This window comes from Podarcis tiliguerta (genome assembly GCF_965153285.1).
Source record: "Podarcis tiliguerta genome assembly, chromosome: W".
In the NCBI taxonomy this organism is placed as follows: Eukaryota; Metazoa; Chordata; class Lepidosauria; order Squamata; family Lacertidae; genus Podarcis; species Podarcis tiliguerta.
Genome location: NC_139552.1, coordinates 16,799,500 through 16,813,588, shown reverse-complemented (window position 1 = coordinate 16,813,588; position 14,089 = coordinate 16,799,500). Strand labels below are relative to the sequence as shown.

The 14,089-nt window shown below is 45.7% G+C and overlaps 1 protein-coding gene across 1 annotated transcript in view; it reads left to right on the top strand.

Annotated features, from left to right (window-relative positions):
• Positions 1–14,089, top strand: part of LOC310668765 (ensconsin-like) — a gene marked incomplete at its 5' end in the record, with an annotated part of 148,939 nt that overhangs the window by 111,234 nt on the left and 23,616 nt on the right. Inside the window, 3 exon segments of the mRNA XM_083422097.1 lie at positions 1,979–2,077; positions 2,651–2,776; positions 13,396–13,517. Of these exon segments, the coding sequence (XP_083278223.1) occupies positions 1,979–2,077; positions 2,651–2,776; positions 13,396–13,517 (347 nt within the window).

Below are 14,089 nucleotides of genomic sequence, written 5' to 3'. Positions count from 1 at the left end.
GTTTTCTGCAGATGCAATAGAGGCGGTGAAGAAAGTGTTCTTCGCCGTTGCTGTCACTACTTGGTAGGCTCAACATTGAGCTCTAACCCATGTCCAGTCAGATTCAGAATGAGTTATCCGCCACCGGCACTCTAGCTGTCTCAGTGATTGTTTCCTTGCCCTCAGTTCCGAAGAAAACCATGAGGCTGTCCGGGCTCCATTCAATCGGAGAGGGCGCTTCGGAGCCAGACAGTCAATAGCCCTGGTTAACTCCACATTCCAGCGGGCCACCAGGGAATCAGCTGAAAGGCCATCAACATGGGATAAAGCATCCCCTACCACTCTCTGGAAACCATTTGGATCCATTAAGTGGCAGGGGCAGACCATCCGAATCGGTCCCACCTTCCTGCAGAGGGGAAGGGTCACAGAGAAGTCCAGTTGCACCAGGAAGTGATCTGACCATGGCACTTCTTTAGTTTCACTTCTCCTTAGTGTCAGATCACCAACGTCCATAGAGGTGAACACCAGGTCTAAGGCATGTCCGTGGCTATGAGTTGGGGACAGCCCCATGGAGGCCATGCTTTCCATGATGTCCCGAGTGGCTCCTTGTAAGGTCGTGTCGGTGTGGATGTTAAAATCCCCTAGGACAACCAAACTAGGTGTCTCCAGGAGAACATCTGCCACAACCTGAATCAGCTCAGGCAGACAATCCTTGGTACAGCGGGGAGGTCGGTACACCAAAAGGAATCCTGTACTGCCCCTATTGCCCAACGTCCAGAACATGCACTCAGAGAACTGGGTCTTCTCAATAGGATGCCTGGTGCAAACTAAGGACTTCCTAAAAATCACTGCAACCCCCCCTCCCCGCCCACAAGGCCTGGGTTGCTGTGTGTAAGAGAAACCTGGTGGACAAGCAGCGGCAACGACAGGCCCATCTGCTTCATCCAACCAAGTCTCTGTCACACATGCCAGGTCAAGTCCTCCATCCACGATCAAGTCGTGGATGACAGCCGTCTTGTGAATCCTTGACCTGGCATTGCATAGCAGCACCTTAAGGTCGTGTGGTTGATTCCAGTGTCCTTCTGGTCAAGCCCAGACCCGGAGGCAGGGATAGTCCTCAAACAATGACTAAACCTGCCTCCTCATTAATGACATGGTTTGGTCTTAGTGTAACTCCTCCTCCTACCTGTGATCACTGAGATTGGTTGTCCCAGTGCACCACTCCCCCCCCCTCCCCAGGGAACCTGCCCCAGCCATTTTGTTGGCTGGGACCCACTCCTAGGCAACCCTGACCCCTCCCTTTAAAAACAAAATAAAACCTATTAAACAAAAACAAACAATAAAGCAATAAAACCCCAAAACAGTAAAAGTTACAAACATACCAAAATTATACAAATTCCCAAACTCGACTAAACATCCATCCCACCCCCCACACGAGAAATAATTTTAAAAGGTAAAAAAGAAATTTAAAAAACATTTTAAAAAGAACTCTGCGCTATTCTGAGTTCTCCTGGGCAGCAACAGCAGCAGTCCTTATGAGGCCTGTCAGGCCCTGCCCTGGCCAGGTGGTGAGTGGCAGGAATGGGACCCTCAGGCACTCAAGCAGGGGAGTCGTCCTGGGTAGCTGTACCTGTATAGCTATATAATCCCTAGTGTAGTAAGATAAGACCTTTGGAACAGGCAAAAAAAAAAAGTTTTTTATGAACTGCCCTAAGAGGCAACCTGCCCTGCATGATCAGAATAAAAAGGGCAGAACTGGAGGACAGGACAAATCAATATGAATTTAGGGATAGGGCAGGCAATGGGTGGGTAACTTTAAGGCATACATTTCAAGCGGGGGAACCCTTGAGACGAGGGGGCGAGTTGGAGGCTGGGGGCCACAGATGAGTACAGTGGTACCTTGGTTCTCAAATGCCTTGGTATTCAAACAGCGAAAACCTGGAAGGAAGCGTTCAGACCTGGAGGCAAAGCTAATCATGGCCCAGTTTTATCCTTGCAGGCTCAACTAAAAGAAGTTCTTCGTTAAACAGACTGAATAACAAAGTTCCTCCAAATTCTGATCAGCCAGAATCCAAAGGTTTGCAAGCGGAGCAGAAAGGTGCAAAAATCAGATTTCCTCTCCCCCCGCCCCCCGCAAAAAAACCAGGATAAGTGGGGAAATTGGTTGCTAGTGGAAGCCATTTTTTAAATGAACTCTGGTCTTATTGATAAGAATGTTTAATATTCAAATACAACAGCAGTCCACTGTTAATGTAAAGCACATCAATCCACCAGGATCTTTGCCTCCAGGTCTGAACCCCCACCCAGACGAAAAAGAAATATGCAGGCATACTTAACTTCAGTGGGGTTTCTGCAGGAGGACTGTATGTCTGTCATTTGTGCACTAGCGGTGCAGGGTGGCTGAAAAACAGATTTTTAAAACATCTATTTTTACCTCTTTCTTGCTTTGATCTAAATTGGGCTTTAATTTTTTAAAATTATCGAGCTTCCCTTAAGAATAACGTGTTTTAAATCATATGTGAGTGTAGGTTCTCGCTGTCTCTCCACAATGTTCTTTCTTTCTAAATGAACTTTGACTTGCGATAGCCCCCCGTCCTTTCTTTCGTTAGGCTGCTTGCTTCGTTTTTGGATTTTCTGTTGCAACCCTCTTTGGTTTGTTCCTGCCCTTCAGCTCGCCATTCCCAAGTCAGTCCTCTGGAGAGCAACGTGCTCAGCTGCCTGCTCACCTCCACCCAGGCCTCCCTAGCTAGGAGTAAAAGTGCCGCCACCTTGTCAGCTGATGGCAAAGATCCCTCAGGTAACAGGGCACCAGGGTGGATAAAAATCAATGATTTTTAACACATTTGATGTGGGCCTGCCGTTGCACTTCATTATGAGTGGTGCATCTGGCCAATGCACTTACTAAACCTCTCCTTCCAACTCAATGAAAGATATAGCAAGGACAGACAAAAGGGGTTCGCTGTAGAAACATCAAAATGAAAACCTAATCCAGGCACCCACAAACTCAGCCTTCCAGCTGTTTTGGGACTACAACTCCCATCATCTCTAGGTAACAGGACCACTTTTTTTTATTTACAGTAAATCGATTTTTTAAAAATTTAAATTGGATTTTTAAGATAAAATGCTTTTGGAGGAAAAAATCTTTCCAAGGATTTCCTTTTAAGTTACATTCTAGTCAACAACAAATTTTCACTGTTTTTTGTGTTGAATATATGCTATATGGCATGGGTAGGCAAACTAAGGCCCAGGGGCCGGATCCGGCCCAATCGCCTTCTCAATCCGGCCCGCAGACGGTCCGGGAATCAGCATGTTTTTACATGAGTAGAATGCGTCCTTTTATTTTAAATGCATCTCTGGGTTATTTGTGGGGCATAGGAATTCGTTCATTTCCCCTCCAAATAATATAGTCCGGCCCCCACAAGGTCTGAGGGACAGTGGACCGGCCCCCTGCTGAAAAAGTTTGCTGACCCCCTGTTCTACATGAATGAATGGGAAAGACTCTGGAGAGAAGATATTAAGTTCACTGCACATTATAACTTGAAAGAAAATGGGATGGAAATGTTTTCTTGATGGTACCTGATCCCAGGCAAACTGGCCAAACCGTCTAAAACAGGCTTCCTCAACCTCGGATGTTTTGAGACTACAATTCCCATCCTCCCTGATGATGGGATATAATCTACAATGAAGAAGGGCATGCTGTGGAAGTCCAGGTTTGACAGCTGTTCCCCTTCAGAGTAGAAGGGAAGGGTGGACCCTCTCCGCGTACGCAGGATAGTGGACTGGGAGTCTTAGCCTGGGTAGGCAAAACTCATCCCTGTGTCACGGGATGTGCTCCCATCCGGCCCACTTCGCAGAACATGAGACATACAATGACTTTAGCTACGGATGGATGGATTGTGTGACTGCAGAAACGGATAGAAGCCCCCCATTGTCACGGTCCAGGTTACGGGCAGTCGGAGTCCCAGCTTGGTACGTCGGGACCGGGGTAGAGGTCGAGAAGCAGGAATCAGCAGTCCAGGGGTCAGGAAGCCAGGAGTCAGGAAGCCAAGAGTCCGAGGGTCAGGAAACCAAGAATCAGGAAGCCAAAGCACAGCTAGGTGTGTAGCGTGTTGCTGTGGCAAAGAGCCAGGGGGGAAATGCTGGTCTTACATACCCCTCCTGGCCCTTGCCACCAGGTGCTACCAGTCACCTGTGCTGCTGTGCCTTGCCCTTCCAGGCCAAACTCAGGAAGGGCCTAGTCCTGTAAGGCCCTACCAGTCACAGGGCCTGGCTCCTGCACGCACTCCTGACAGTACTCCCCCCAATAGGAAACGGGGTTCCACCTCTGTTTAAGGCCCGGGCTTGTCTGGGAACTGCCAGTGAAAGACCCGAACCTTGGCAGGTGCGTGCAGGAGGTCGGCCGGTTCCCATGATCTTTCCTCAGGCCCATAGCCCACCCAGTCAATTAGATAGTGGAGCTTGCCACGGAGCTGTTTCAAGTCCAGGATCTGGGCAACCGGGAACTCCTCATGGCCGTCAACCTGGACTGGCGGCGGTGGGGCGATGCGACCCGGAAAATAGTCTGCATGGCAGGGCTTGAGCTGGGATACGTGAAACACTGGGTGGATCTTCAGGGAGGGGGGAAGCTCCAACTTGTAGGCGACCGGATTGATCTGCTGCAGGATGGTGAATGGTCCCTGGTACCTGTAGTCCAGCTTAGCCGAGGGATGTCCAGTGTGGTGGTGCTCCAAGGACAGCCAGACCTTGTCCCCGACCTGGAACGAGGGGCCCTGCTGACGCCGTCGGTCAGCTTGCGCCTTATAACACTGGGGAACAAAAAAAATTTCATTTTCTGTTGCATTAGATTTTTCAACTGTTCTTATATGTTCTTTCAATGCTGATTTCAAATCTGAAATCGATTTCCGTGTACATGCTATAGTTATCTTTCAATTTTTGACTTTTGCCAATATGCCATATTTACACTGGGGATAAGTGGACGCTGACACGTTGATCTACCCTTACCACATGGTAATTATTGTTTTGCAAACTTAATTTTTCTTTATTTTTACAGTTTTGTAACCTAAATATTTGTATTTTTCAGATCGGACCATGGCTTCTTCAAGTAGACAAAAATGTGTAAACAAAAAAAAAATTGTTCCCCAGTATACTGTGTATCCCAAGGGAATACATTTTTTTGCATACCTCCAACTGTACATAGATATAAATGTCATTTTCAATGCTATACATGTCATGTTCAATGCTATATAAGTCACTCACATTTATACTCATATTGTACTACTTTGACTATGTGTTTAATAACATATTGAATTCTTGCATTGTGAAAAACAAAGATTATGGTGAAATAATCCTATTTATTGTTATTTATTCTGGTAGCTTCAATTTCATTGTTTATACTTATTATTAGATTTTCACATCACAGAGCTTCCTTAAAACTTACAAACGTAATCTGGTTATCACTTAGTTTTTGCAAATATTGAATAAACCTCTCCCAATCTTCTGTAAATCTTTGATCTCGTCGATTCTGAATCCTTCCTGTCATTCTCTCCAATTCCGCATAGTCCATCATTTTGGCTCTCCAATCTTCTATCGTAGGCAGCTCCTCTTGTTTCTGGGCCATCAATATTCTTGCTGCAGTCACTGCGTATAAGAATAACTTCTTCTCTTTCTTGTTTATCTCATTCCCTGTAATACCTAGTAAAAACGCTTCTGGTTTCTTAGTAAATGTATATTTCAACATTTTCTTCAATTCATTATAAATCATTTCCCAGAAGCATTTTACCTTCTTACACTCCCATCACATATGAAAAAAGTGCCTTCCTTTTCTTTACATTTCCAACATTTGTTACTTATCTTATACATTTTTGCTAACTTTGTGGGGGTTATATACCATCGATACATCATCTTCATAACATTTTCTTTTATAGCAGTACATGCAGTGAATCTTAAACCATCTTTCCACAGTCTTTCCCATTCCTCCATTTGTATATTATGTCCTATATCTTTGGCCCAATCAATCATCACAGATTTTACCTCCTCATCCTTCGTATACCATTCCAGCAATATCTTATACATTTTTGCTAAGATCTTACAGTCATTATTTAATATGTCAGTCTGAAATTTGGATTCTTTATCAGCAAAGCCCCTTTCATTTAAATCTTTTCTAAACATCTCATTAATTTGAAAAAAAATGCAGCCAGTCATTCACATGATTCTTAACTTCTTCAAATGGTCTCATTTTCCATTTTCCTTCACTTTTACATATTAATTTCTCATATGTTACCCAACCCCCTGTCATATTGACTTTCTTCACGCTCATCGCTTCCAGCGGTGATTACCAATAAGGAGTTTTTTGTTCCAACAGATTTTTGTATCTTTCCCATACTTCAATCAAGGACCTTCTTATAATATGATTTTCAAAACCTTTGTGGACCCGTTTCTTATCATACCACAAGTACGTGTGCCACCCAAATCTATTATCAAAACCTTCTAAGTCTAACACATCCGTATCATGTAATTTTATCCATTCCTTTAACCAACAGAGGCAAGATGCTTCATAATATAATTTCAGGTCTGGCAGGGCGAAGCCTCCTCTTTCTTTTGCATCTGTTAAAATCTTAAATTTTATCATCGGCTTCTTACCGGAGGGTAAATTTTATCTGTTAAAATCTTAAATTTTATCCTCGGCTTCTTACCGTCTTCTTTCCTTGGAGGAAATTGGTTGGGGTCAACATGGGCGCTGGCTCTGAACCGTCATCCTCGGAGCCTGAATCCCTCTGGGAGAGAGCGTCGGCCTTCCCGTTCTGGGCACCGGGACGATAGGTGACCTGGAAGTTAAAGCGCCTGAAGAGCAGGGCCCAGCGCACTTGGCTTGGCTTGAGGCATTTCATGGCTTGGAAATGTTCGAGGTTCCGATGATCCGTGAGGAGCTGAACCGGGTGCCGGGCCCCTTCCAGCAAGTGACGCCATTCCTCGAACACCACTTTAATGGCAAGGAGTTCATGGTCCCAAATATCATAATTCCGCTCCGCAGAAGTAAGCTGATGGGAGAAGAAAGCCCAGGGGTGAAGCAACTGCTGTGGCCCCTGCCTTTGAGACAGCACGGCCCCTATCACCTGGTCTGAGGCGTCCGCCTCCAGCACAAAGGGGAGCTGTGAGTCTGGAAGGGCCAGGATGGGGGCAGAGGTAAAAGCCTCTTTCAGGAGCTTGAAGGCCTCTTGCGCAGCTGGCGTCCACTGGAACACGGCGTCCTTCAGGGCCAGGGCGCAGATAGGGGCAACCAGATGTGAAATTCTTTGAATGAAGTGGCGGTAGAAGTTGGCAAACCCGATGAACCATTGTACCCCCTTTACATCCCTGGGGGGGCTCCAGTCCAGCACTGCCTGCACCTTTCAGGGGTCCATCTGGAGGCCTGTAGGGGAGATGATGTAACCCAGGAACTCCATGCACTCCTGGTAGAACGCACACTTTTCCAGCTTGGCATACAGCCGGTGCTGCCTAAGACACTGCAGGACCAGACAGACATGCTGGTGATGCTCCTCTGGGGACGTTGAAAATATCAATACGTCATCCAAGTACACGACTGCTGTGGTTCTAGACAGTCAAGAGTTAACACTCCTGGAAGCCTTCTGATTCACTGGGTGTACTGCCTGTTAGTTTCTGTTTCCTCACTGAGCAGCTGCTTGCAGTCCCAGGACTGTTACATTCCACAGAGTCCAGATACTGTTGGATTCTCACGGGAAAGGGAGACGGGATGTGACGTTACTGGTTTCCTGTTTCCTTTGTTCTTTTGTTTCCTTTGTTCAGTTGCTCTCTGCTTCTCACAGAGAGGAGATGTGTTTTTCTTTGCGCTCTGCATAGCTTAGTAATAAAGTATAGCAATGTAGCCCGTACCTGTCTCATCCTTCCGCTGTGGCGTTGTGGCATCGTTTTAATGCTCTGCTGGGCTCAAAGGAAGATGAGCCTTATCAGCTCGGACGACTGGAGCTGAAATTCGAATACTGCCTACATGATGCGGGCATTTTCCTTTGATCTGTGCTCTGTGGGGGCTGAGTTCTCTCTGGAGAGCAGTCTGAGAATGTGGGTGAGGTAGTTTCGTTTTTGTTAGAGACAGGAAGCTGTGAACATGCAGCTAGATTCTGTAGGTTTTCTTTTCTGTTTGTTATGCTTCTAAATAAAGAGTGATAGATTAGAAACACTGGTGTCGCACTGAGTTATTGAAGACACCACGTCAACACAGACAAGCCATTTTATGCTGTGTGTGAACTCTGCTATTATCCGGCAACTGAGAAGAGTGGCAGCGCACGAGTTGTAGCATGTGGGTGCCACTGAAGTTTGTCAGAGTGCCAATAAATCAGATTTATTGCAGGGCCGTTACAGCAGACTCAGTGGGTCAAAGGATTTGTGACCCAGAAACTTTAACAATGACCATGAATCGTTCCAGTAAGTCACGAAAAACATCATTTACGAAGTGCTGGAACGTGGCCGGCACATTGCACAGTCCAAAGGGCATGACCCGGTACTCAAACTGGCCGTACCGGGTTCGGAACACTGTTTTCCTCCCGGATCCGAACCAGGTTGTACGCCCCGCGTAGATCCAACTTGGTAAAAACCTTCGCATCCTGCAGCCTCTCGAACAATTCAGGAATTAACGGCAGGGGGTAGCGATTCTTGATGGTAACTTGGTTCAGCTTTCGGTAGTCGATACATGGACATAGCCTGCTGTACTTCTTTTTAACGAAGAAGATGGCGGTCCCAGCAGGGGACGTGGAGGGGCGAATGAAACCCCTGGCAAGGTTGTCGTCTAGGTACTCTCGAAGGGCCCCTAGCTAAGGAGCCGACAAGTCATAAATGCGGCCGCAGGGAATCTCTGCTCTGAGCTGCAAGTCAGTAGGGCAATCATAAGTCCGATGGGGTGGCAACACCTCTTTTTTTATAATAATTTTTATTAAGTTTTCCATTTTAACAATCCAATCCAATCACATTAAATATTCCAAATTATGCAAATACATATAATAAAGTACAAATATTTTGCCAAATTATATTTTTTTGTTGGGGCTTCTCATGCTTCAAGTTCAGTGGGGTCCAATCATCTTATGTTTCTACTGCTTTGAGTGTCCAATAGTTCCTCCTTTAAATGTTCCTGCTGTTATCCTTCTTTCTTTCATAGCCTCTGAGTTGTTTCCACAGGCGAGCTGAAATGAGCAATAATATGCTTCTGTGTGAACTTTGTATGACTATTTTTTTCTGCAGTTGGTAAGTCTTTTATTTGCAGTATGTCCTCACATGCTGGTGTTTATGTCAAATCAATCCAAAAGTCCTTCTCTAGTGGCAGACGCCAACTTCTCTCAATTCTGATGAAATAAAATCTAGGCGTTTGCTCATTAATTTTCTGAAACAGGTTGCACCAAACATTAGACTTTCCAGGGGAGGTTTGCCAAATCGGACTTGAAATACAGATATACCGTATTTTTCGCACCATTGGGCGCACCGGACCATAGGGCGCACCCAGTTTTAAGGGGGGGGAAATCAAGAAAAAAATATTCCCCCCCCAAGCCCCAAAGAGCAGCGTACAGGCTGCACACAACCTCTCCCTGCCAGAGGGGTTGCGCGCAGCTATGGAACAAGCCAAAGCAGCGAGTGGGATGGATCCCGCTCGCTGTTTTGCCTTCCCCCTTAGCCCCGTGCAGCCTCTACCTCCTGGGAGAGGCTCCGTGGGGCTAAAGAATCCATAGCCCCGTGCAGCCTCTCCTTGCAGAGGGGCTGCCCGCAGCTATGGAAGAAGGCAAGGCAGCGAGTGGGATCCATTCCGCTCGCTGTTTTGCCTTCCCCTTCAGCCCTGTGCAGCCTCTCCCTCCTGGGAGAGGCTCTGTGGGGCTAAAGAAGCCTTAGCCCCGTGCAGCCTCTCCTTGCAGAGGGGCTGCGCGCAGCTATGGAAGAAGGCAAGGCAGCGAGTGGGATCCATTCCGCTCGCTGTTTTGCCTTCCCCTTCAGCCCTGTGCAGCCTCTCCCTCCTGGGAGAGGCTCCGTGGGGCTAAAGAAGCCTTAGCCCCGTGCAGCCTCTCCTTGCCGGGAGAGGCTCCGTGGGGCTAAAGAATCATAGCCCCGTGCAGCCTCTCCTTGCAGAGGGGCTGCGCGCAGCTATGGAAGAAGGCAAGGCAGCGAGCGGGATCCATTCCGCTCGCTGTTTTGCCTTCCCCTTCAGCCCCGTGCAGCCTCTCCTTGCCGGGAGACGCTGCGCAGGGCTAAAGAAGCCATAGCCCCGTGCAGCCTCTCCTTGCCGGAGGGGTTGCGCGCGGCTATGGCACAAGCCTGCATTCGCTCCATAGGACGCACACACATTTCCCCTCAATTTTTGGAGGGGAAAAACTGCGTCCAATAGAGCGAAAAATACGGTAATAACAAAGTAAGAGCTCGCCTCCCCCTATGACTATTAATCTCTGCAACTCAGTCTGTCTCATAATGGCGGATCCCGATTAAAAGTGCGTCACAGAAGAGTCTTTTATCTTCTTCCAAGTATTTCAAAGAACAAAGGCTTTAGTTAATATTATTAATATTTATTAATATTATTATTTCCACACAGTTTTTTTTTTTTTATATAATATTTTATTTTCCGCATTCAATAAACAAAAAAAAGAACAAATCGACAAACACATCAAAAGGAAAAAAGCAAAGGAAAAACAATACATACATTATACAAAAACATAAAGAAAAATAAAAACGGTAAGAATAAAAGAGTTAAAAACAAATATTGTATCATTATATTCTTCAGCATTAACTTAGGTCTGCGACTTCCCCATGCCTTCCCACTCTGTATTCTAGGTCTTATATTCTGGTAGTAAACTCTTTCCCTCTGGCGTATCTTTGGTTCAGATTAGTATTATTGTCTTATTTATCCTTACATTTCCCTATGTCTTATTAAATATACTTTCTTTAACATTGTCATTTTTATAATAACATTCTTTTACATTCAATCTGATAACCTCAAACGTTCGTAATTTTATAATGCTTCTGTAAATAGTCTTTAAATTTCCTCCAGTCTTCCTTCACCATCTCTTCTCCCTGGTCTCTGATTCTGCCGGTCATTTCTGCAAGTTCCATATAGTCGATGAGCTTCATTTGCCATTCTTCCAGCGTGGGTAGATCTTGCGTCTTCCAATATTGCGCGATGAGTATTCTTGCTGCTGTTGTAGCGTACATAAAAAAAGTTCTATCCTTCACTTGAACCTGTTGGTTTACCATACCCAGGAGAAAGGCTTCTGGGGTCTTTCTAAATGTGTATTTAAATATTTTTTTCAATTCATTATAAATCATTTCCCAGAAAACCTTAATCCTTGGGCACGTCCACCAAAGGTGAAAAAAGGTACCTTCTGCTTCTTTACATTTCCAGCATTTGTTATCAGGCATATGATACATTTTTGCAAGCTTGACTGGTGTCATGTACCACCTATATATCATTTTCATTATGTTCTCTCTTAAGGCATTACATGCCGTAAACTTTATTCCAGTGGTCCACAACCTTTCCCAGTCAGCAAACATTATGTTATGGCCAACGTCTTGAGCCCATTTAATCATAGCCGATTTCACTTCCTCATCCTGTGTGTTCCATTTCAGCAGCAAATTATACATTCTAGACAATATTTTTGTTTTAGGTTCTAATAGTTCTGTTTCCAATTTTGATTTTTCCACCTGGAAGCCAATTTTTCTGTCCATTTTAAATACCTCCATTATTTGATAATAATGAAGCCAATCTCGGACTTTACTTTTTAGTTTATCAAAACTCTGCAGTTTCAGTTTGTCACCATCCTGTTCTAAAATCTCCCAATACTTCGGCCAATTTGCCTCCATATTGAGTCTCTTTACTGCCTTAGCTTCCATTGAAGACAACCACCTTGGAGTTTTGTTTTCCAAAAGATCTTTATATCTAATCCAGACATTGAACAGTGCTTTTCTGACAATGTGAATTTTGAACATTCTATGCACTTTAACTTTGTCATACCATAGATATGCATGCCAGCCAAATGCATTATTGAACCCTTCTAAATCCAATATATCTGTGTTTTCAAGAAGTAGCCATTCCTTCAACCAGCAGAAAGCTGCTGCTTCATAATAGAGTTTTAGGTCTGGCAGGGCAAAGCCCCCTCTTTCTTTAACGTCTGTTAATATTTTAAATTTTATCCTTGGCTTTTTGCCCTGCCAGACAAATTTAGATAGATCTTTTTGCCACTTCTTGAAACAGTCAGTTTTATCAATAATCTGCAGTGTCTGAAACAAAAACAGCATTCTTGGCAATACATTCATCTTAATTACAGCAATGCGCCCCAGTAGTGAGAGTTTCAAGCTAGACAGTTTATATTTTCCGATCTCACTTGCTATAAGTAATGTAGACGGTTCTTCGGGGGGGGGGGGGTGTATTATCGTAGTAGAAAAAGAAAACGTTTTATCCCCCCGCCTTTCCGTTCCGTTCCAACATACCGGTTTAGATGTTATTCTTTGATGTTATTTTTCTTCCTCCTGTCACTCTTGACACCTCAGTGGCTGTAGTTGGCAGATTAATTACCCTTTCTTTGCCCAAAGCATGTCCAAAATTATTAAATCCAATTTTTTATCTTAAGAAATGGAACTTGAAGCGCTCACAGAGACAGCGTCCAGGAGCTCCGAACTCCCTCGAGGGCTTTCCATCCAGTGCCCCCACCCCCTCCTTCTTTACGAACTCGGGGGTGGTTTGTGGGCAGCCGCGGATGAGAACGCATCTTCCCTTCCACCGGGAAGAATTTGGGAGGCTGATTACTCCCATCTCAGCCTCTAAATTACCTCGTGGGAGCTGGAGAGATGGTATTGTCGGCCATCTTCCAAGGCGCCCCTAGCAGAGCCCTGGGGGTGGCAACACCTCAGCCTCTTTCTTCTCGAATACGTCTGCCAAATCCTGGTAGTGCCAGCGTCCGGTGGCCCTGTCCTGTCTGGGGTGGTCCCATGCAAATTGGAAGAAGTGGGGGCCAGTCGGTGGGGGTTTGCGGGTTCCGGCTGTGATGGAGGCAACACAGGGGGCTGGGCACAGACGTCATGGCAGAAAGACGATGAGAAACACAGTGTCTGTTGAGCCCAGGAAATGGCGGGGTCATGCCAAACCAACCAGAGGCTCCCGAGGACCACTGAAAAAATGTGGGGTCTGGACCAGTTCAAATGTTAATAGTTCCTGGTGCTGGCGTGCCACCAACATGGCCAGCGGGCAGGTGTCATGGGTAATGGGTCCCAGTGTGAGTGACCAGCCCCCTGCTGAAAAAGTTTGCTGACCCCTGGTTTAGAATCTCTCCTTTCCTTCTCTCTCTGTTTTCTTTCCCCACCTGCTTTCTCCCTCAGTGATCTGTTTGCCCTGCCAAATTCCCAACTTTACAGAATCTCCCCTCTATCCCTGTTCAGATCCCAGCAGCGCTGTCAGTTCCCCGGCTCACATGCCCAAAGTTCCCATGTGCCGCTGCAGCACGGACCGACTGAAGGCGGCCGCCTTTCTGCCAGGAAACATCTCGCCAGAAACGGCACAGGTGGGTCGGCTGCATTTGGGTTCCGGGCAGGTTGTTGGTTTAATAAAAATACCAATGGCTTCCTCAAAGCTGATGGATCTCTTGATAGTTTTGATAGGACGATAACAGCGTTTCTCTCACAGCAGTTTTAAGGATGATGTTCCAGATACTATTAATGGTACAGGCCTGTTTCTGAACCTTGATTTCTATTTTTGTAATAAATTGTCCAGCAGCGCCTTAGAGACCAACTCAGTTTGTTCTGGGTCTAAGCTTTTGTGTGCAGGCAGACTTCTTCAGATAGACAGAAACAGAAGTCCCTACACCCTTATATATAGTGGGAGGGAGGGGTGGGGTGGGGTTTTCTCTCGGATGGGTGATTTTATGCTTCCAAAACGGAAACCTTCCTCTGCTTGTCCATATTGAGAGGATTACATCGTCTTAATACTTGTATTCAGTAATAATAACACTTGGCTGTCGTGTACAGGCAGACTTCTTCAGATACACTGAAAGCAGCTGTCTTCTTACGAAAGATTTTCAGAAAGAGACTTGAAAGAGAAGTGGCTGAATTGCAATTTGTTACTCAACTGAAAACG